The following is a 24,869-nucleotide window of genomic DNA, read 5'->3' as shown; positions in this document are numbered from 1 at the left end:
AACTGAAACAAGAGTGAGATATGCAGCTCCACAGCCTGGGTAGGATCATGACAGAACGTAGCAAATGCCCACTCTGGCCACAGTATAGACATAGGCCCTCCCTTCTATGGGACGCTCTCTTTGCCTCAGAGAGCCAAGTAGGCCCCACTTGGGCTAGTACTGCAGCAGCCAAATGGTCCAGCCTGAGGTCCTGTTGGTCTAACTTGATGAAGACCGCAGGAACAGGGTGAGCACCAGTACAATCAGGATTCGTGTCCCTTTTGTAATGTCAGAGTACCACTGAATCTGGACAGAGGCAAAAAGATACTGGTCAAAATATTTATTGAAAAATAAAATAAAAAATATCAACAAGAAGCCAAATCGTAAGTCAAGCTGGTGGTCGTGGATCATGGCAAGGTTGGAGCCAGAATGGGTAGTCACACAAGCGGAAGTCAGGAGTCAAGAAATCCACTTAGTGCTAAATCAAGCATGAGTTTAGAACCAGAATGCGAGTCAGGCAGGCCAGTGTGTGTGGCCTAACAAACAGAAAGCCATGAGGAGGAAAAAGTCCAGTACAGGTAGGCCAAAATCCTGACAGCTTGGCATATAGGGTCTCTCCTCTCCTTGTGTAGGACTATTATTCTGGCTATGTTAGTGTTAGTTAAAAGCATTTGTAAGGTGGTCCATGATTTGATCTTGTAAAATCTTACAGAATTCAATAGGAAGCCAATCCGAAGATGAAGAGAAGGGTGAGATTGGACACTTTTAGAAGCTTTTAAAAATTGAAGCTGTTTAATTCGGAAATTATATGTTATCTAAGTAGCACCTTTTTTCAAATCTGGTCATATTGCGCTCATGTCCTATTTGGGGCACCTTTAAAGCTGTCAGTTCAATTTACCCTCATCTTACCAAATACCCAAGGTATTTCAAAGGCTAGTATTTTTAACTCTTCCCATGCACTAATTCTACAACCATGCAAAGGGTTGACGGGTTGTTCGGGGGTTAGAAGACTACATTTGGGAGGTGTGCAAGTTTCAGTTTGGAATTTTGATGTATGGCCATCTTGACCCACGTCCCATTTGGGACACCTTAGAAGCCGGCCATTTCAATTTACTCCATCAAACCAGATATGTTTTAAAACAAGACACCCCAGGGTATTTCAAAGGGTAGTATTTAAACTCTATCCATGCACCAATTATACCATTATCCTTTGTCTACATTTGTGGTAGTAATTGTGTGTGTGTGTTTTTCACACACATTTTGTTTTAAGTATGAATTCACAGCTCCTGGTAAGTATTACTGCCAAAAAACATCTCATCAGTACAGTGATACCACCCATGCACACGGTTGTTTGGGGGCTAATAACCTTGATCTGGCCATGTTGTCTCATATCCTATTCGGGACAACTTTGAAGCTGCCCAATACCCCTTCAAATCGTATACATCTGAAACAAGACACCCCAGGGAATTTAAAAATGCTAGAATTTTAACTTTCCATGCCATGATTTTGGGGGAAATACAGGGCCAATTTTATGATTTGCTCATAAAAATATTTATATATATATATTTTTTTATATTTTACTACATTTATATTTATATGTTTAATATTTTATTTTTCTAACCACATAGTGGTTATTGAGCGGGCTCCACTGACCTGAATGGTTGGCTGCAGTCTAGATAGACCCTCTGGGAAGTCTTTATTTTGAATGGGAGTTTAGGAGGCAATTGTTGATCCTATGAGCTCCTATGTGCTGCTGGGCACTCCCATATTTGAAAGGCATACAGCCTTTCAATATGGTGAATATGATAGCTCCTAGGAGCAGTCGGACGGTGTTGCTAAATGCCTCGATGGCATGTCAATTGTTGTCAAGGTGTTAAAATTGGGTTATGTCATGCTAAACTATATAGGTGCATCTTCTTATTATGCTCTAACAAGTAAGTTGGTATGCGATAAAAGTTCTCTGCTCATTAAAACAGAGTTAAGGGGTCTGATTTGGGGTATATACATTACTAAGGCTATGTGTTTGCCAAAGATTGAGCAAACTACCACTGGGTATCTGCCGTCTGGGTAGTAATATGTATCACATAGTCACGAGACATCTGCAAAAAGGCCGATGTTCACCAGGAGGCCAGAATAAGGAAGCCAGGTTCAAGGAAAATCTACCTTTATTATTCTGGCCTCTCTGTGCACTTCTGCAAAAGGGTGGACCCCTGTTCCACCAATCGTAGGAGAGGCTAAAGTTCCCCGGGAGGCCATGTCCACTGAGAAGCTGGCGATGAAAAAAGATACAAGGAGCAGCAAATTAAGAAAGAAGACAGATGAAAGAAGACAGAAGAACAAGAAGTGAAGTAAAGTAATCGGTGGAGAAGGTAGGGAGACATTGAAAGAGAGAGTGAGATAGAGTAAATGAGTGAACATGAATGAGAGTCATTGAGAGTGTGAAACAGGGTGAGAGAGTGAAAAAAACTGCGAAATTCAAATCAAAATTCAGTGCTGTTTGCTTTGTTTGTTTTGTTTCAGATCCCTCCTAATTTTCAGAGATTCGTAACAATTGATGAAATTGGAAAATTTTGTTAAAATTGAAATTCGTACAAATCCGAATGCACAAGTCTAGTGGATACACAAAAAAGGTAGGAATCATATTTTAATAGACATGGTAAAAGTTCAATAAAAATAACCCTCCAGGTTTTAGGGTTCAATATACTCTTTTGTGTACTTTTGTGCGGATTCCTATATATCACTACACTTGAGTTTTGTATCTTGTGACATAAACTATGTTACACTGAGAGTTGATGTTTTTTATAATCCAAACATTTTTATTGCTTTAATGTATTTCCTTTTTTATATTTCTTGGGTTAATCTGACAGAAAATCGCTTTAAGTTTAGACCTGTTATATTTGACCTCTAAACCTCTGTTGCCAAATTTATTTAGCAAAGTACTTTTGACATTGCAGACCACTTCCACCACTTCAACTTTCGTCTTCAGGCTGACAATGATCAAGCTCTTGACAATCACTCACTGCAACTGCACTTGCAAACTTCATACTTTCCTATATTAAGGCAACTTATAACAAAATCCTTTCTACTGATTTGGATATTTTTTCACTAAATGAAATCAGAATTACATCACAAATTAATTTTAATTAACAAAAAAAAATCCCAGGGATATTTGAATCACTTTCACTTACTGTAAAATAAAAATGAGTGCACATTTTTATTGGAAGTGAGTGAGAAGCACTTGTTGTAATCACCGCTGTCTTGTAAACATGCTCTTGATTTGCTTTGTTGACATAATAACAATACAATTTAATACCATGATATGCCAACATACCAATGTGTTTCCATAACACCGGTGAACATGTTCATTTTAAACTTAGAATATATTGCTTTATCAAGCTGAAGTGTTGACATCAGTCATCAAAGGTTTTTTGCAATCCATACCACCATTTGTCTAAGAGGATTTATACCTGATAAGATATAGATATATATAGATATAGATATATCTATATATACAGATTTTCTTTGAAAGTAAAACACTTGTTTTTATATTTCATCAACGTTTCAGGTCACCTCCAGACACTTTGTCAAGATAATCACTTCATTTTACAACTGGTTTATATAACACCCATTTACTCAAATAAATACACTTGTTAAATCCCCACACACCTTAACTTCCGTGCTCCTCAAGCTCAATTTGCATTGACTCATGACTCACTGTTACCTGTTTCTGCTTCTATGCACATAATTCTATACATGCCAGCATCCCCACAATATAACATAATAACTAGACTTGGGCACCAGGGGGCTCTTCGTGTTCGTCTTCGTGCTCGTCTTCGGCAAAAAAAAGAACTTCGTATTCCGCGAATATTCGCCTGGTCCTGTCTTCTCTTCGGGCGAATATTCGCGGACATTCTTCGTGCTCGGGTTTTCTTCGTTTTCCCCGGTTAAGGGGTTAAAACGGGGTTAAAGCCGCTCTGGCGCCAGGAGTTTAAATGTCCGTATGAGCAACTCTATTGGTCGTCAGCAGGGGGCTCGTCTGCCATTGGTTGATGGCAGACGAGCCCCCTGCTGGCGACCAATAGGGTCGCTCGTACAGACTGTTATACTCCTGGTGCCGTAATTGTCCGGCAGATCCCGCTGGTCTCCCTGTTCTATAATTTATTAACTGATAGAACAGGGAGACCAGTGGGATCTGCCGGGTAAGTTACAGCATTGGGGTTTTAAAAGTCTGCACGAGCGACTCTGTTGGTCGCTCGTGCAGACTTTTAAAACCCCAATGCTACAACTTACCCGGCACATCCCACTGGTCTCCCTCCCTGTTCAATTAATTAAATGTCCGTACGAGCGAACAATAAAGTCGCTCGTACGGACATTTAACTCTGTACAGGGAGGGAGACCAGTGGCATCGGCAGGGTAAGTTGCAGCATTGGGGTTTGAAAACCCCAATGCTGCAACTTGCCCTGCCGATGCCACTGGTCTTTAACTAATTGAACAGGGAGGGAGACCGATGCCACTGGTCTCCCTCCCTGTTCAATTAGTTAGTCCGTGCCGGGTTAAATGTCCGTACGAGCGACCAATAAAGTCGCTCGTACGGACATTTAACTCTGTACAGGGAGGGAGACCAGTGGCATCGGCAGGGTAAGTTGCAGCATTGGGGTTTTAAAACCCCAATGCTGCAACTTGCCCTGCCGATGCCACTGGTCTTTAACTAATTGAACAGGGAGGGAGACCGATGCCACTGGTCTCCCTCCCTGTTCAATTAGTTAGTCTGTGCCGGGTTAAATGTCCGTACGAGCGACCAATAAAGTCGCTCGTACGGACATTTAACTAATTGAACAGGGAGGGAGACCAGTGGCATCGGCACTGCCGATGCCACTGGTCTCCCTCCCTGTTCAATTAGTTAGGGGTTAACCTTTTTTTAAAGGGTTAAGGGGCCGTGCAAGTGAGCCTATTGGTCGCTTGCACTGCCCTTTAACCTATGGATTTCTGCTCCCGTTAACCCCTTCGATGCTGTGTTAACGCAGCATCGAAGGGGTTAACGGGAGCGGAAATCCATAGGTTCGCTGTCAGGGGCTACAAAGACCGTGCGAGTGAGCCTATTGGTCACCTGCAGGGTCTTTCTCTGGCATCAACCAATTGGTTGATGCCAGAGGAGGTCCCTGTAGGCGACCAATAGGCTCATTCGCACTGCCCTGTAACCCCTGACGGCGAACCTGCGGATTTCCACTTCCGGGAACTGCCGCGATGCCGCGAAGCCGCGAAGACAAGACAAGGTAAGATGAAGGGGGGGAATGGTAGACGAAGACGAAGACAATCACGAAGATCTTCGTGGTGTGTGTCTTCGTCTTCGCCTACGTTTTACCGCCGCCGTCTTCTCTTCGGCGTGTCTTCGGAACGAACACGAAAACGCACTCTTCGTGTTCGTTTCCATGTTCGCCCGAAGACGAATGCACAAGTCTAATAATAACAAAACAATTATGAGAAGAATGAACACAATAAAAAGAAAAAATGTTTCATATAAAAAGCACAAAATGACCGACCTAAAGAAATATAAAGAACATAAGAAAACATAATAGTGTATAAATTATTAAACAACATGCATTCTACAATGAATCCCTTCTTCTATACTAAACAACAATACAGCTAATCACCATATTTCCGAAGTTTAGCGGGGAGATAAAAACGCTGCATAGGAGACATGTTAGTTCAAGGCTTTAGGTGCTACTGTCTCCATGTTATTAATCCAATAACTCTTGTTGTAATTACATACAAGACCTATCCCTACCCCTCTCTAATTGTATATGATCGATCCCCCCAAGTCTTAATTGCGATAACTGGTGTCTGGTGTGTAAAAATTTTTCACCACCGGCTTGTTATTGTGATAAGCCATCCTGTTCTATACATATAGTAATGTTGACAGTAATGTTGACATTTTAAACTCTAAACACATATTTAGACAATATAAAACATAATGGGTTTTTTTCTTACCTAAATACAAATATAATTGAGTAAATAACTGAAGGCCTGATGTGGTCGGATTTCATGCCACTATTTGGAGAAAAGCAATATTCTGTTTCCCCCCCCAAGGTGATTGTGTCACCATCACTGGGGGCATAATTATACTAATTAAGTGCTTCTTAGATGCTCAGCTACAAAGTAATTATCATGGATTGCTAAGAAGCAAACACACTACAAGGGCTCTACTACAGCAGACATTATAGAATTTGCATGGTGCAGTAAGTTGGTAGCCAAACTAGGACTTGATGGTATTTAAATCCAGCTCTGTTGAATTGGGAAGTTACTTAAAAATGGTTGTAGTGACACAACAAATATATGTTGTATTGCTAGATACATTTACTACTCTAAACTAGTTAAACATTTACCATTAAGTACAGTAAAATGTACTGAGTTAAAACATCATAGAAAAATAAAATATACACTTTGATCTTAAGTTTAATGAATAAATCTCTCTCTCTCCAAATATATACATACTGTCACGTTACAATGGAGTTGGAGACACTGGAGTCAGGTAGGACCTAAGGGTACTTGAAAAGTTCAACAAGCCGAGGTCAGGATTCCAGAAGACAGGATAAACGGGTAAACACGCCAAGGTCAGGATGCCAGAGAACAATGTAGTCAAGGAACAAGCCGAGGTCAAACATGAAGGACAGCAATATATAAACACACTCTGAGGACAAGGCATAGATGACCATAGCATGCTTAGCCCACCACTACACCAAAGTACTCCAATTTATCAGTGGGTCCTAACACTAAACCCTGCCTATTGAAAAACATAACGGGTGGGGCACAACTTATAAAGGAAACAAGCTGAAGCAAAGAGCAGGACTGGAATCAAAGAATCAGGACAGAGCAAAAGGAAATCCAGGAATGGATTATAGTGAGACAGGGGAAACCAAAGATATTCAGCTCTGCAGCCTGGATAGGGCGTGATACATATATACATTAACATTATCTACCCTATTTCAATACTGATATAAAAAGCTTGGTCAGAAGAAATATTATCTTGAAAACTCATAAGAACCATTCAGACCATCTAACCTACAATACTTCTGCTGTCAATATGCATACATTATCGGTCCATGCACATTTGAGCTCAGAAATTTAATACTTCCTAACATTATTATATCTAAGCCTATGACTCATCTCATCTTGTCTAATGCCTTATTGTATGATCTCTGACCACGCCACTGACATTCTCAATTGTATTATTTTATTGTAGTTTGTATATGTATTTTGCTTGGTAGCACATTAATTACTTACAATATTCACTATTTTATATAGGAAGAAATTTAAAAGCCTTTGAATAGATTTAGCAAAGTGTATTATTTTTTTTTTTGCTTAGGAAAAATACCATGCTAGTTCTAATCCACCCCTCGCTGGATTGAAATGGCCAGGATACACTGTAAATAAACTATGATGAAATCGTCAAATCATTAACTTGTGAATGTCGATGAGCTTGAGTATTTTCAGTGAACTGGGGCTGCTGATAATCTTGAAGGGCCAGTGGTGCCCTGTCACTGGATACCACTCCTTTGAGAAAAGATCATTAGGACAGACTTTGGGACCTATATTAGATTGCAAAAGTTAACTTGTATTAAGTTGGTTAAACAAAAGAAAATGTAGCAGTATTTTGCTTCATCTACCCGTAAAAAATAGGCAATTAAAGAGTAAACAATGGGCTCTGGCCATCTGCCCCTTTTGCACTAGTAAAAATATAACACTGAGACTACTTTCGGGACCCTCAACATTTTTCATCACATATCAGATGGTCCCTTTTTGTTAGCTTTAAAATATAAGCAAAAGGCTCATTGATTTTAATTATATGAAACTATATATTTATCAGTGTCCTTATTATAGCCTTTTGTCTTTTAAAGTTGTTTGTCTTTCTGAGAAATTATCATAGCAACAAAAACCCCAAAACATTCTGAATGTATTATGATCCATGGGTATATCATCCCCTGGTCACACAATCCATTGTCATGATGAACTGCTCATGGCATGGCTCATGCAGAAATATGCTTTTGTATTTTGCAATTGGGCACTTGCTGACAGTCCCGGGCAGGGCGCCATGGCAACAGGGGCGCCTGCCCGGGACTTAAATTAAAACATCCTCCATATTAAATAAAGAGGATGTTAAATAAAGTTAAAACAAACAAAAAAAAATAATGTTTCAATTTAAGTCCCGGGCAGGGGCGCCGAGCGGTCGCTCGTGAAGTTTTGCAGCAACCGCTTGGCGCCCCTCACTCTCCGTGACTCCGTCGCGGTGCCGCCGTTTGATGCTGAGCGCCGTAATTTTTTCGTCGCTCAGCTGTGAAGCGCGCACCACGGCAGATCGGGAAGACGGACGCCTCCCGCTCCCACCGCAGGACTCCGGCAACGAGGTAAGTAAGTATAGGGAGAAGGGGCAGAGGAGGGGGGCAGTGAGAAGGGGCAGAGGACGGGGGACAGTGAGAAGGGGCAGAGTGGGGGAGGCAGTGAGAAGGGGCAAAGGATGGGGGCGGGGGGGAGGCAGTGAGAAGGGTCAGAGTGGGGGAGGCAGTGAGAAGGGGCAGAGTGGGGGGGCAGGGAGAAGGGGCAGAGTGGGGGGGGCAGAGAGAAGGGGATGGGGGGAGCGCCAGAGGAGTAGTCCGCACAGGGTGCCAGAACACGTATTTATCTGGCATATTGAAATTACTACGTGTACGTTTTTTGTTTAATGTTATTGTAAATATGTTGTTTCTACGATGTTTCTACGCTGGTTTAGTCTGGTATGAGGTACTTCCTTTAATGACCCGGAGGAAAAGCAACAATGTAATGTCTGTATCACAGCCATTTGAATTCTGTCTACAATGAATCTTGGTCGTATGTATTTATGTAAATTGCATAAATACACTAACATATCTAGTACAACATTTAAAGTGAATAGACAATGTAAGAATATCCGGAAATGTTATAAACATCTACGGTAATATAGCCACTAGAATTTGATGTTAATGTCTTTAGTTCCTAGTGACCCAGATTTTATGTATGCTTCTCATAATACTTAAAAGTCCAGGAAGTAATAATGTGTAAACAAACAAATTTACGAGAATGTTCACAGCCCACGTTGTCTGCTTCTCGTTTTATTCAGGATTCTTCAGATTGACTTTTAGATAACAGCATTTTCTTAGTTGTAAGTTGCCAAATTGTATTAAACCAGATAATTAATCTACTCGTAGGTTGAATTTCTGGGAACACAACATGAGACTTCCTTTCTGCTCCAATGTGGTTTGGATAAATAAATAGATAGAAACATCTGATTCTTTTAGAATTGTTTTTAACATGTAAAAACTAACAATAATAATTAGTATGTGTTAGAATATAAATCTCTGCATATATATATGCTTAAATGTATGGTGTGTGTCTAAATAAAAAGAACATGTATGATATGTTAAATCTGAACTTGGAATCACATTTGCATGGTACTAAAATTCCTAAGTGCTTAATTTTGGAATATTATTTATCAAAGCATATTTAATGATTAAACCACAAACAAAAAAATCAATTTTAAGGGATAACCGAAAGAAAATATTTTTAAAAAAATTTCTGAAGGATGATTCTTTGTCAACCTGTTTAGAATGTATTACCCAGTGATATTATTGTTTATTTATTTTAATCTACAAAGATCATGGGAAGATGGGAAGCTTGTCAAACTAAGGGGTGCTATGTAGCAAGCCAAAACAGCTGTGGATATATTAAACAGCACAACATATTTTAGTATTAATACATTTAAATCAAGGAAATAATTACAAGATATTCCCTATATTGTATCCATATGTTAGAATATTCTTTGTCTTTGTAAAAGATTCTAATAAACCTCAATTAAGAAATGGACCATATATAATTATTGGTATAGGCAATAGTTCAATGATAGGCTTCAAGGTTTTCCTTGACCTTAAAATATGGAATGAAGGATTTGCTGAACAGGCATTCTATAGATAGGATAGTAACTTGCTAATGCAGGGTATAGTTGTAACTCTAAAAGGGCATTACAGTATGCGTACAGCCACCACCTAAAATAGGGTTTCGACGTGTAAAGATCTTAGTGAGCATGTTTACCCAATTAGGTGAAGACCAATAGACTGACAAGACTGACATCATTATTCAAACCGTGTATATAAGTTAAGGCCTTGGAGAAGCATGGGAGGAGAGGTAGAGGGGAGATGTACTTGCCATCCACGTACTCTTCACGTCCCAACACTCCCTCCCTCCATCCTCAGGAATGCATAGGACAGATGTCATGAACTAAATTCCTCTCCAAGGTTTTGTAAGACTTGTTTCGTATTATTTTTGTTATCTTCTTTTTATATTCTTCTTCTATTTTTGTTCGTATTAAATGTTTTACCTTTGTTTGCATCTAAGTGACTCTGCCTATTTTTGACGCACATACATTTATATGTGTTCCAATTATTTGAAGTTTGTATTTGGCCCTATATATACATTTTATTACAGTCTTGAATATCTAAGCTTCTCCAGTGATCAAACAGCAATCAAGACCACAGCTTCTATGTCTTATTAATCAGGTTTATTCGATAACAAATTATCAATTCATACAATACCGATGCTGGAACAAATGTTGATAAAAAGGTATTGTAGGCTAAATATCTTGGTGAGATGACGGTGAGAGCGTGGAAAGAGCGTGGAAAGAGCGTGGAAAGAGACCTTGTCCTTGTAGTCATGCCAATTTATACCCCTTTACATTTGGTTAGGGTATACGTAAAGGAATCCTATTGGAACAGTCATATGATACACCGGCATTCCACAGAAGACCCTCTAAACTACGTCACTTAATTGATACCATATGTTCCTAGCACTCAAGTTGCATTCAGGCCTAAAATGTGCAGAACAAAATAAAAGTATAAAAATGATTTCTTACACCATATTATTTTGGTTTATAAATTTAATGCGAATTAGCAATTACTAATTTAACTACAGACAGGAGGCTCATATTTGCTTTACCTTTTTTACTGTGTCATCATAGCAGCAAAGAATATCGCAGAGGCGGCAAGATCCAGCAAGGCACCTAAGGCCGACGAAGTGGTCTTAGACGCACTGGGAGAACCCTTCTTAGACCCAGAGAACATCAAGCACCCGAGGTCATTAGAGTGGTCACCCCCGGAGCATATCTAAAATTTTCTCCTTAAGTGGATGAGGTTCCCTTTGGACAAGTGCCCTAGACCATCAGTGCCTCACAAGGTGATGCAGACTTCAGAGCTCGACCCCACGATGGTGACCTTTCTGGGTGGTAACAGGAAGGACCCTCAGAAGGGAATTGAGAAGGGTTTACGCAGTGCGCGAGACAAGTTGCTGGACGTGGTGGGTCCAGCCTCCCAGATCTTTTTTGCCGACCAGGCAGTAGTGGAAGAAAGTTAGCTGGACCTCCTGGGAAATGCCAACGCAGCCCTGTCTGCAGAATGCAGGAAGGCGGCATTATTAAGGATCCTTGGTCATCTCTTAGAGCTGGGGAAAAAAGAGCTGGGCCCATCTGCCGAAGGTCTCCTGTTCGGTGAAACTTTAATCAAGGAGAGTAATCGTCACGTACAGATTTACTCCTCCTTGGGAAAAATCAAGCTATCCATGAAAAAGGTGTTTACACCCTAGGGGCGTTTTTCCTCCAGGGCTGTATTCCAGAGAGGCCGAGGATCCAGCCAAGCTTTGTATGGCTCCAGAGGTTACCAGAATTTCAACCAGCGAGGGTCCTTCAGGATGCAGTACGTCATCCGCACTCCTTTCTCAGCCCAGAGAGGAAACTTCTGTGGCAGGGGCTCATCGGGATCCTGGGGAAGAGCATCTTTCGGTGAGTACTACCACCTTTAGTTATCGCAGGCAGGTTAGCTTTGTTTCTACATCACTGGGTTCAGATATGCTCAGATCTCTGGGTCATTCAAACTGTCTCACCTGCCACAACAACCCCTAGAATCCCGTCCCATTTCTATGTCTCTGGCAGATGACTGTCTTGTTCACGAGGAGTTGACATCATTGGGAGAAAGGGACTGTAGAGGTTTCTCATCACCCTCCCACCTTAGTAAAGAAAAAGTTGGGCGAGCTTCATCTAGTGATTCGTCTAGTAAGATTTTTGGCCTCTCTTTTTGCGGAAGGCTAGTCCTACAGGACTATAAATGTATTTTGTTCAGCCTTGTCGGCATCGCATGTCCATCTACAAGGGGTTCCTCTGGGTAGGGATCCTTTGGTAGGCATCCATTCCTTGATACTCTGACCAGATAATTAATCGCTTTTGCTCAAACATCTTTCAGCTAAATTAGCTGTTCTCCTTACCTTGGTGTCTTTTAGATATCCAAGCTTTTAAAGTAGAATCTCTTTCGTTTTCCCCAGATTGTGTCCTCGTGTCTGTTTCGCCTAGGACAAAATTGTTCTCTACTTCAGTTACTTACCCCTATTTTCCTTCTGAGCCGAGGATGTGCGTGGCCCTCTGTTTGCTTCGCTACTTTGAGGTTACTCAGTCGTTGAGATCGTCGTCCCGGGGTCAATTATTCATCTCCTATGTGAAACCCTTTTGTCCGGTCTCATGCCCTTCCATTAAGCGGGTACTATGTTTGGCGGGGGTCAACACCTCTTTTGGGACGCATTCCGTTTGTTGAGATATTTTTAGTAGTATTGTCTCTTTATTGTTTCGACATTTCTGTGAAGACATGGTACTGTTAATTTTTTTCTATGAATCAAATTGTTTCAAAAAGGAATATTCCTGTTATAGTCGGCTTTGTTTCATGCTGTTGATTTCGACTTGAGTTTGAGTTGTCTTCAAGTCCCCTGAGCAACAAAGAAAGAGAAGGATTCTGGGATGTTGATCATACTTATTGGACATTCTGTGTTTTGATTGGTTCTTTTAATTTGATATATTTTTCCTGCTATGGTGACACAGTAAAGAAGGTAAAGCAAATACTAACCGCCTCTCTTCATTAAATGTAGATTATTTGAACACCAAGGCTAGAATAATCCCCAATTAAACACATATTAGCAAAAATGTGTTAATATCTTTTATTTGTGAATTTACCATGCAACTGAGTGGTGGTAAATAACAATTTTAACTAAAAAATATATATAATGAATGGCATGGTGTTCCGTATGCATGAATATGTTTTTCTCAGGAAACTGGTTAATGGGAACAAATAAATGTCATCTACACTTTTAAGAAGTAATAAACTAATTTTTAATAATTATTTAAAAAACCAAGTACAGTTTCAACTTTATTTGCAATTCTACATAGTAAGTCATGATGACACAACACGATAATTTAAGTTAAAAGAAAACAGGAAATTATAACATGCCTATTAGATAATGGTAGAGGTTGCATAATTGATAGGCTTTTAATGAAGTTATCTGTGTAATAAAATAAGGAAAGTCACATCACAAGTCTTGATAACAAATGTCTTGATAAAGGTTTTGATATGCATCACAACAAAATTAACCATTAGATCTACTATATAAATATATTAGATCTACTATATATATATATATATATATATATATATATATATATATATATATACACTCCCATTCTCATTTTCTCGCAACCTCACACAACACAGTTTGGTAAAAACTGAAATGAAATGTTTAACACAGAACTACAGACTGCACAGCCGTCCTGTTCACTGAGTCGTTCATTAAAAAGAAAGATGGATGTTTTTCACAGTGAAGTAGCAGGGATAGGTAACAACCTCTATTTCCTGAATATGATGATCTTCCATGAATTATATCCAACAATTGATTAGCATGATGACAGTTCCAATTTAAATTAATATATTTAGTAAATATAAGTCAATCTTCAAAACTTGTGGAATCTGGCATCACAGGCTGAGCTGACCATATATGGTATTTCCAATGTATCAATTCATTTATTACCGTATTTTCTTTCACGTCATTAAATGCTTGATAACCTTTTTCGTATGAGACCTCTGTCATCTGCTAAAGGTATATCAGCTGCTACAAGTCTCTCATGAAAAGAGAAGCTGTTACTTACACATCTCACTGAGGAAGATCTGCCATATGTATCTGAATTAGGAACATTAGACAAGCTTGGTATAGAACTGGAAGATATATGGCTACTAACAGTCAGACTGCTAGCACTTTTTGAAGAATATTTATAAATTATTTTAAGAAAGGCAGATTTTGTATTGGTATCTTGTTTATATAAGATAACATAGCATTTTGGGAAAAAAGTGCATGACAGTATCCCATAGCTTGATATTAATATAACAATCATTTCAACAGCAGGTAAATATATGCCAAAAGTTGTGGCATAAACAGGGATAAATGTTATCCATGCTATGAAGTATATCAACATGCCGAATGTGATAAATTTGCCTTCATTGTAGTTTTCTGGAAGTTTCCTTCCCTTAAATGCAAATATGAAACACACGAAAGCCAGAATGGCTATATAGCTTAACATGACACTAAAAGCCACGGTGGAACCTTCATCGCATTCCAGTATAATAGTCTTTGGAAGAGAGAAATTCTCCTTAGTGTGTGGTGACCAGAATATAAGCCATACAGTGCAAATGCTAATCTGGACCCCTGTACATACAAATACTAAAGTGAAAGGTTTGTATAGACATTTCAGAATATCTTGTACCTTTGGCTCAAAGCTAAATGCTAACAGTATTTTTATGGACTTTAGCAGGATACAAGACACCACCACCGTGAAACTAATGCCAAACAGAGTTTGACGGACTTTGCACTTGAAGTCTTCTGGTTTGCCAATAAACAATACAGCACTTACAAAACTAAAAAAGATGGAGAGGAGAATAACATAGCAAAGAGTGCCTCCGGATGCCTTGACCACAGGTGTATCAAAATTCTTAGCAAAGAGTATTGCTACTGCTATTATTAGAGAAACTCCCAAAAAAGAAATGATAAGGAGCACAATAGCATAGCCATCATTCCAGAGCAAATATTCAATCCTTTTCTTGTGGCACTTAGAACTGCTTACAGGAGCCCAGTGAGTCTTGTTGTCACACTGAAGACAATAGCCCATATCTAAAAAGGAATAAATGGACTGTTAAGTATAAACATAAGGATAAAAATAGAGTAAAATGAGGTGGTAAAATAAGTCAAAATTAAGAATACCACTACCCACTCCAAAAGGAATACATCTTTTAGTATGATGATATTCTGAAATAATGTTTCTTAATGTTTAAATCAAGGCTTTATTATACTCTTATAACATGGCCATAGTAAGTATTGCACTGGCTGCTTAATGCCACCCATTTCTCTTCTGTACACCTAGACAGACCTGGACTGGCCATCTGGCACAATGGTGGCCAACAACACCACATAGTCACCGAATCTGCTGCTTCCGCTATAGGGTGGGGGCTACCAGCTGGATATGACTATTTGCATACTACGTGTGCAACAAAAGGTAGCATGTGGCCACACATATTCAGTTGTTGGCTGCACTTACGTCATCAGTCAGCTGTTGGCCTTAAAGTCTGAGGGCTACCTCACCGTCGCCAGTTCAGCTCTGCACCTAGGGATGTAGTGGTACACAACCTATAGTGTCTAGATCAGGGGACTTCAACCATACATGAAGAGATTTGTCTCTGAAGGTTAGTCGCGCTAAAAAGGGTATATGCATATCTGAGAACTTGTGGGTGAGTCAGGGGGCAGTTCAGCCAATGTCTGTGGGGAAATGGGCGGGGAGTGGGGCGTGCCAGGACCCGTGACCCAAAGGATTCAAGTGTAGCACAGCTTCTCCCAGTGTTCTCTGGGCCAAACCCGGAGCGTTCCCAGGTATGGGTATATGCACTACTGCCATACTAGAAATGGGGTGTGCCAGTTGCTTGAGAACTACCTCTTGTTATTGTGCTACCTATTTTAGACTCAATTACAGAACTCAACAGGTTTTATCTACAATGTTTCCTAGTGCAGCCAACAAAGACATTCTGGAAAATTGTTTAGTTTCTATTAAAATGAAAGGCAAAGGAACAACTAGTTTATTCTGAGGGTCAACCTTTTTTACAAATTTAACCTTTTCTTTTAAGGACAATTTATCAGGAACTAAAGAATACTTTATATAGATTCCGTAAAGGAGCTGTTCATCAGTTTCTCTTCAGGTTAATTTACCGTATTTTTCGCTCCATAAGACGCAGTTTTTTTCCTCCCAAAGTAGGATGAAAAATCAGCCGCGTCTTATGGAGCGAAGATGCATGCAGGCAGGCAGGCAGGGAGGGAGGGAGGGGGGGCAACGATATACCGTATTTATCGGCGTATAACACGCACTTTTTTAACTAAAATCCGGAGCTTAAACCCTACCTGCGTGTTATACGCCGATAAATCCGGGGTCGCAACTGAGGCAGGCGGCGGCGGCCGCCAGCAGAGGAGTCCTGGATTTCTGCCAGTCAGGGGGGCCCAAGGGGTGCCGAGCGGTTGCTGAAGACAACCGCTCGGCAACTCTCGGGCCCCTCTGCCTGACAGATATACAGGAATCCTTTGCTGGCGGCAGCCGCCGCCACCGCCGCCTGCCTCAGCGCTTCAACTCCTGTGTTGGAAGCGTTTGTCTCGGGTGCCGGCGCTTTACGCTGGGCGCCGGCATATGACGTCAGACGCCGGCGCTCAGCAGTGAAGCGCCGGCACCCGAGACAAACGCCTCACGCTTCCAACACAGGAGTTTAAGGTAAGTGACCGGGGCGGGGGGGGGGGGAGATCCTGAGAAGGGGGGGTTAGGGAGTTAGAGGGGAGATCCTGAGAAGGGGGGGTTAGGGAGTTAGAGGGGAGATACTGAGAAGGGGGGTTAGGGAGGGAGGTCTTACTGTGTGTGTCTTACTGTGTTTGTGTGTGTGTGTCTTACTGTGTGTGTGTGTGTCTTACTGTGTGTGTGTGTCTTACTGTGTGTGTGTGTGTGTGTGTGTGTGTGTGTGTCTCACTGTGTCTGTGTGTGTCTTACTGTGTCTGTGTGTGTCTTACTGTGTGTGTCTTACTGTGTTCATAGCTTATTCAGTTATTGTAATAAATATTTTAGCCCATTTTTTAGCTCAAAATATTTTTTCCTTTTTTTTCTCCTCTAAAATCTAGGTGCGTCTTATCAGCAGGTGCGTCTTATAGAGCGAAAAATACGGTAATTTTCTCAATATATAATGCCTGTGAGGATACTATACTGTATATCCATCAAACAAGTCGAGCCCACCCCATCTCGATGTCTGTCTGTCTATCTATTTAGAGATGAATGCATTTTATATTTTTCATGTCCACAGATATATTTTTATGATATATTTATTCCTGATTTACTGAAAGCTGATAGCCATACCTATAAAACTATATATTTGTTTTTGGTTGTAAGCTCGGAAGAGCAGGGCCCTCTTCTCCTTTGCACCAGTTTGTTATTGTATGTGTTATTGTATGTGTTTGTGTTTCTAAACTGTTCTTCTGACTGTAACAACGATGCGAAATCGTAATGTAATGTAATGGTTCTGCGTGAAGTCAGCATGACTACTTGTCAAGTCAGCATGACTACTTGTCAAGTCACCACAATTAAAGGAACAACCCATCCTATGCACTTTGATGCATATGGTAGCTCCATGGCAGCCTCTTCTGTATCAGGTAAGAGTTTGTTTTTCATTGGAAGTTCATAAATAACCCTGTTTTTGAAGTCATTAACATGTGCCTATACTATCAGAGAACTCTGAATGTAGAACCTCCAAAATGTTTGCACTTGAGACCGGTTTTCTATAGTTTACATTAAATACATTTGTGCAAAAATATTTTCATCTAATTTCTACATACCTGGTTTATTGGTATAATGATTTTCTGGACAACTAACACACTCATAGCAGCATGTATGTAGGCTTGCTGATGTCTTTTTCATTTGTCCAGGTTTGCATTCTTCTGAACATTTGGACTGAATTTTCTGCATTGTCAAACATATAACACTATTAATGTGTATGGTAAAATCATCAATCATAAACATTCCTATGAACTCTACATGTTTTACCTGTTTTACCTGGAGTGTCCAGTGTCTTTTTACTCCAGGCAGAGGAGCAGTGTTTGGTCTCACTTTCGGCCCAATTACCTCCCACCCTTAAGCCTTAAGCCTATCCTAGAAAGTTCACAGGGATGACCATCAAAGACCAAAATTGTTTTGCAGTTTTGTGATTTAATTAAGTGGCATGAGATAATTTACCATTGCAACTTAAAATATCTCAAAATGTATATACACAGCTTGGCACTTCCTTTCTGAATGCCCTTGTTAGTCTGAACTTGCAGTGATCTTTACAAGTTTATAACTATTTTTTAGTGTAGAACTAAATATACAATACACATAATAAACGGCTTCAGAAGAGTGCTAAAGAATCCTATATGCCCATATCGGACAGAATATTGTGAAAGTCTACACGTGTATATAGCCACCAGGACAGGGATATAGCATTGAAAACAATTATGAGAATCATTAATCTAAATTGTGACATACATTTTCACCTCTGTGAGCTAGCCCCCCCATACATCAGTTCTGTACGTCATCTTCTTTAGTATGAAGCAAATAATTCAAATAGTTTACCTTCAAATGTTTGAACTCATTTTCCTTTTCTTTACTTTTAAATATGAAAACATCCTTAAGAATATCATACTCGGCAATTGTGGTGATATTTATAATTCCTTTTGGACCTTCCTTCCAGAGTAATACATCATATCCCGTGTTTGCATCTCCTCTAGAATCAAAGTAAACATGTCTGCCTTCATAGGAGAAATTTGATGTCTGAAGAACCTGTAACAACTATAACAAATTGAGAGAGATTTTAAACAATTTAAAAACATGCTCCAATGTTATTTTCTGTAGTATTAGTGGGTGCGACAGTAGGCAATGACTGTATATGTCTTCTGTCTGAATATTTTTCCCTTCCTCTTGTTTTTCCTCCCTTGGTTTTTATATATCCACTACTCCATGTCCCCTTTCTCCTCTTTCCTTAATTTCACACACTCCTCCACATATTTAAATGTCATATATGAAGTTTGTGGCACTGGATATCAAAATATTGCATTTCCCTATAGTGGTGTCATGCATTATTAATTCAAAAACAACTACCGCAAACCTACTATGCACCATATTAACTACCCTACTAACTACATTTATAACTGCTTTTGGGCTGTATTTTTTAAATGCATTATTTTATAAAGCTCAACTAACAACAATAAATGTCGTTCTTCAGCTACCAGCTAAATACATCACATATTCTACTAACTAATCTTCTATTGCATACCTCCCAGCCTATAACATACAGAAAATGTCTACCCTTGCTACCCTTGCTACCCTTTTAACTGCCATTTTATTGACTTCAGTGTCATTTCCACTCCTATCTTTCCTGTGTCTATGAACTCAAAACCCTTAGCAAATATAACTACTTATACTGAGTGTTTATATCCATTTGCTATATCGTAAAAGTCTACATCATCCTAGCAACCAATGAAATGATTCAGTCAGTTGTAATGTTCCTTTCGATGCTGTGGCAATAAGATAAATAATCAGTGTGTCTTTACAGAAAGCTGTGTTTACGTCAACTCTTGGGTAGTGTCATATTCTAGTGTAGGCCCAGGGAAGGCAGTTCAAGGGGTGACAGTAGCCCCTCTCCCCAATATGCCACTGCTCTATTGGCCATTTAGTGAGATCAAATATCTCCCTTGTAAGCAGTGTTGCCGTCATCCTGAATGTATTAAAGTGCTCTGCGCAACTTTTAGACATGGTGTGCTGGGATATGATGTCATATCCCTGTGCACCATGTCTTAAAGGCACTCAGTGCCTTTTATTGTAGTTTATGGAGACTATGCTGTGTCTCAGCACAGCCTCCATAGCATAAGTTGGCTACTTGGGGAGATCTCCCATTTAACTGGCCCATTGTGCAGCCGGACACTGGAGGCTTTATTGCCCAAGAGGGCAAGTAGGGGGACTGCTACCCATCACTGCTTGTAAATGGCCCATATACACCAAAAGTTGTGTCTAGCCAAAATACCCTTCTCCTCTGTATTTCAAATAAAATGTCTCTTGTCTTTTAAGCACATCTATAGAAAGTATAAAATGCTAAAATTATACCTCCCAGGGTGCAAATGCAGTTGGATCCTTGCAGTCTCTGTCCATGCAGAGTTGACGAATGGCATATGCAATAGCTGTTACTGCTAATTGTGTGCTGTAGACAAATCCTGGCTGTACTGCTGCAGAAAGAAAATCCCCTCTAAGCGATCTGTTTTTGTTTCTCTGTACGTTATAGGAGGCCTCCTTAGAATAATTGGTAATACATCTATATAACTCATCATGTTTTGCTTTTGGGCAGTGAGAGAGTAGCACAGCATATTGGTCTAAAAGTTGGTTAACCTCAAAATGTTGATAGTTTAAATCTTTCAGATATGCATGGAAAGATGAAACGTCACCACTTTTAAACATGAAACCAATTACTTGTCCAATTTTGTTGATACTTGGAATAGAGCTGATTATAGAGGCTGCAGACCAGCTGTCACTTGCAATCCAAGTTTTTTGAATTTTCATTTCCATGATTTTCTTGAAAAGTTTGATTAAAAGTGAAGGTTTCACAAAGACAACAATGACATTGACTCTCGTTTCTCTCAGTATTGTTTTAATGGTTTCATTTAACCTTGCTTGGACTGAGCTGTCAGATAAATGTGCTGGTAGGAGTTCTTTAAATGCAATGCATACATTAATTGTCATGGTCTGTGTTCCAAAGCTCTCTAAAGCTGAACGTCCATAGTCGTCATCCATAACAATCATTCCAATCCAATTCCAGCCAGAGTTATGTATAAGTTTTGCCATTGCTCTTGTTTGATGGGCATCATTAGGAATTGTCCTCAGGAATGCTGGGAAGCGAAATTTGTCACTTAGTTCTTCAGCAGATGAAGAGTGACTGACCTAGAAAAATATTTTTGTTATTATATTTCGCTCAGAGATTTCAGAGATTTACCAGCTGCAGCTATTGTGTAAGACTAACAGATCTGGTTATAAAACTTATCTGAACATCTGAACGTAGGTACAAGTTAATGTAATCATCACATGTACCCATAACAAACTGAGCCTATCGTGTTTTATACAATCCTAAAATTCTTGTGTTTCTCAGCATACATTTCTACACATGAACATTAATTCCTACAGATCAAACAGAGCGAAGCGGCAAGCCTTTGTCACACAAATCATCTGCTAGCTTGGTGTTTGGCCTTATTACAGTTTGCCTTGTGTATATTTGCCAGATGTCTTTGGTTTCACTTGATTGAGACTTCTGTTGAGAAAAACGGAACCTTTGGGTCTATTTAATATGCGCACTGCTGGCATGACAATGGACCTGAGATGTACTTTGGAGAATCAACTTATTATTTTAACTACCTTTTTAAAATTATGTAATTGTTTAAATTAAAATGTTTCTTTATTTCATTTTGAAAATCTTAATATATTAAGCATTGTGTTAAGTATATGAAAACTTTGATATTATTAAGAAATAATTCACCACACAAAAATATTAATGGATAGGTTTACTATACCATCATTATTAAAATCAGAGATTATTTTGAGATATTGTACAGCTTTCATAACCCTCAGCCAAGTTACGTCAAGAAAGATGCTCACTTTCCTTTACATGATATGAACTTCAACAATAGTTTAGGCGTTAACTGCTAAAGAGTGCTGGAAATATATCATCCGGATAGTCAGAATATGAAATATAAAACACATCACAAAATAATATACATTATTTAACGTACCTGTGGTATGAGCTGTGTGTTGAGCATCTTTGCAACAGTTATAGAAATTTCAGAGTAACTGGCTCCAATGACAGCCTTTATTTTTGGTGTATAGTTTGTGAAATTACATTGGAATTTCAAAGTGTCCTCTGTTGAGTTATATGTAGATAGGAATCTCATTGCTGCTAATACACTCAGTGTATTTTCAGAACAAGAGTCGTATATCTCATACCCAAGTTTTATTCCAGGTATGAGTGGCGAATTGTTTATCATCTCGATAGCATGGCTCATGGCAAGCACCTGCAGGAAGCCTTGTATTTCAAAACTGCAGTTTAATAAACAAGCACAAATCAAATTAGTTTATTATCAAATTTAGTCCACTAGTCAACAAACAACACAAAAAGCAGCAGGTGTTGGGTATCTTTTTGGACTAAAAGTTATGTCCTAATAGACAAGGGTTATTTTGAGTCAGACAAATGCAATATTGGGTGGAAAAGAATCCAAGAAAAATAAAGGAACCTACCTAAAATGAATTAAAATCAAAGACGTGAAAATGGGCCATGCACATGTCTATGTGTTCCACAAGTATAAAATATTATATCATGGCATCACGATACATTTATATATCTATCATGATGCCAGGATACACTCTTTAGATCTGTGTCTTTGATTTATGTATTAGTTGTAAAACATGTCCTGAAGATGCTGCAAAAACGCAGCATCAGGAGCCAAACATTTGATGGTGTTCTGGTGCATAGTGGTAGAAACAATTCTCAAAAGATGCATAATGTAACTGCAAACCTAATATTGAAAAGTATCTTTAAAAAAGTGTGGACCCATATAATATTTATTGATAATCTTATTTTTAGATGCTGGGCCAGAGTTAAAAACCTCTGTGTCCTATAATTATCTTTTGAAAAGAAAAAAACACTGTTGCGTATAGTGCAAAAATAAGGAGTGTGCGTACATACACAAACAGTATTATTAAAATGGCTTGCATTATGGTTTCCATATGTTATCTTTTGACAGTAAGCAAGGCTCTACAGCATAAAGCTAAAAACAGATATACTCACCCTGCGCAGCTCTGGATTATTGGTTGCTTTGGGTATCCCTTAGTCGAACGCATCATTCTACCATGTACAGCAAACAAGCCTCCAATCATAATGTCCCCGTGATGTCTAGCGCCAACAAAATCTTCAGGGGTCATGCAACAATATATGCCACTAAGCAGTATTCCAGTGGTGATCAACAGTACTCCACACAGGGCCATGTCTTTGTAGCATGCTCTTTCCTCTGGACAGATACAGGAAGGTATACAAATAGCCAGCCGTGGTGTACTTACTGTGCTGCCTGCAAGCAAGCAGAATGAGCTGGATATACTTTGCTAAAGTTTATTCCCTTTGTTATGGGGACAGCTGTTTCTGTATAGCTGTCATGGCTCCAAATGTTCAGATAATGATTTTAGATTAAGACAGTACACATAAATGACTCTATTTACATATCACACATAGTACTGTAGTGGACGTCATAAATCCTATTGAATATTTTGGCAGCTGTTCCATTACCTCTTGCCAATGTCAGAGTCACTAAAACAAACCTGGTGGTTTTTCCTGTGATATCTTTTGCATTGATTCATTTTTTTGGTACTTGTCATAAACAAAAGTACTTGTTTGATCAAAAGTAAACCTTGTGCTATTAAGCAACATCTCCGTAAATCCCAGGGGGGAATATATGTTGTCAAAGACGTCAGTTCAATAGCTTTTTATTAGAGAAGCAGCTGATAAGGCTATCTACGAACTAGACAAAGTAGACAGATATGACCATTAACAACACGTTGCTCCAAATCTATATGTTTTTCTTCATCATAATAGTTCTTAAGCTTATATAAATAAATTATACCGCTGAAATGTATTTCTTTTAGCTAAATGGGTTTCATGGTCACTGTTAAAATTTCTTATAGTCAGAACATAGCATGCCTGTTTGAAAAATAAACCATGTAAACCATCAAGGTGAGGAGGAGCTATATAGCCCCGTATGAGACACATACAATTTTGTAATTTCACAGGTTAAGACCTTTTTACTTTCTCTCTCATTGTTTTTTCCTTTTCAGCTATATAATGTATAAAGTATTTTAGTGTGTATTTGTCATTGGTGGGCTGCATATTTCACACATGTGCCCCATTACTTCTCTGAATGCTTATGACCAGGGCATATTTTCCCACATGGGACAAAATTTTGTTAGTTTGTTAAATGTTCGAAAAGGAGAAGGGACCCTCAACGAAGTAAAAGAAAACAAAAGAGAGAACGCTGAATTTTTGTTTGTATTTTGTTACTCTATTTTGTCTCTCAAACATGATGCTGTCTGACCCAGTGCGGCACACATCCGTCAGGTGGTGTCCTGCTCCTTCTTTCCATCTCTTAGGCACAATTAACACTAGGCTCATCCCTGACACTCCAACACATATGCTGACACCCACTCACATAATCATGCTAACACTATACACTAACATACACTTACACATTTACAGTTACAGACAAATACATATGCTAACATCATATGCTCACAAACACTAATACCTTACCCATATCTTAGAAGCATACCCTAGAGGGTGTGGTTATAGGTGTGACAAGAGAGTACGGCTTTACCTAGTCTTCTTATGTTACCTATTGAGTTAGTTATTCAACTCAGTATGTAATAGAATAGTATATTGTTTTTACACAACTAATTTTATAAATCCATTTCCTGAAATTTCTATTAGACTTGCGCATTCGTCTTCGGGCGAACATGAAAACGAGCACGAAGAGGCCGTTTTTTTGTTCATTCCGAAGACACGCCGAAGAGAATACAGTGCCGGCAAAACGTAGGAGAAGACGAAGACTCACAACCACGAAGAATCAAACAGGAGTGAGCTGATCTCGTCTGTCCAATCAGCTCACTCTTGTGACGTCACGCTAAGGGTCTCGTCCAATGCCTGTGCTGCTGTTTTTTGAATTCTGAAGGCGCCTTTATAAGACCAGAGCTTGCCTGAGAGATCCATTCATTTTTCGCTGTGACTGCTTTGGCAACACTGCTGTGCTGCATCCGAGCGTTACAGAGAGATTGTTCTGTTCTGTGTGAGACTGGTAAGCCTTAGCCTGCCATTTCTCACAGTGTACTTCATCCTCAC

The 24,869-nt window shown here is 39.4% G+C and overlaps 1 protein-coding gene across 1 annotated transcript; it reads right to left on the bottom strand.

The window, feature by feature from the left end:
* Nucleotides 1–13,897: 13,897 nt before the first annotated feature.
* Nucleotides 13,898–22,909, bottom strand: LOC149288061 (G protein-coupled receptor family C group 6 member A-like). Its single transcript, XM_089492188.1, has 6 exons — nt 22,776–22,909; nt 21,724–22,027; nt 20,054–20,881; nt 18,527–18,742; nt 17,755–17,878; nt 13,898–15,012 (listed from the first exon to the last, which is right to left on the bottom strand). Exons 1-6 carry the CDS (start codon nt 22,907–22,909, stop codon nt 13,898–13,900), a joined length of 2,721 nt encoding a protein of 906 aa, XP_089348314.1.
* Between the last annotated feature and the right edge of the window lie 1,960 nt (nt 22,910–24,869).

Source organism: Sceloporus occidentalis, unplaced genomic scaffold, assembly GCF_023333645.1.
Source record: "Sceloporus occidentalis isolate IW3139 unplaced genomic scaffold, rSceOcc1.0.p SCAF_54, whole genome shotgun sequence".
In the NCBI taxonomy this organism is placed as follows: Eukaryota; Metazoa; Chordata; class Lepidosauria; order Squamata; family Phrynosomatidae; genus Sceloporus; species Sceloporus occidentalis.
The sequence above is the reverse complement of the archived record's forward strand: the minus strand, read 5'-3'. Positions and strand labels throughout refer to the sequence as shown.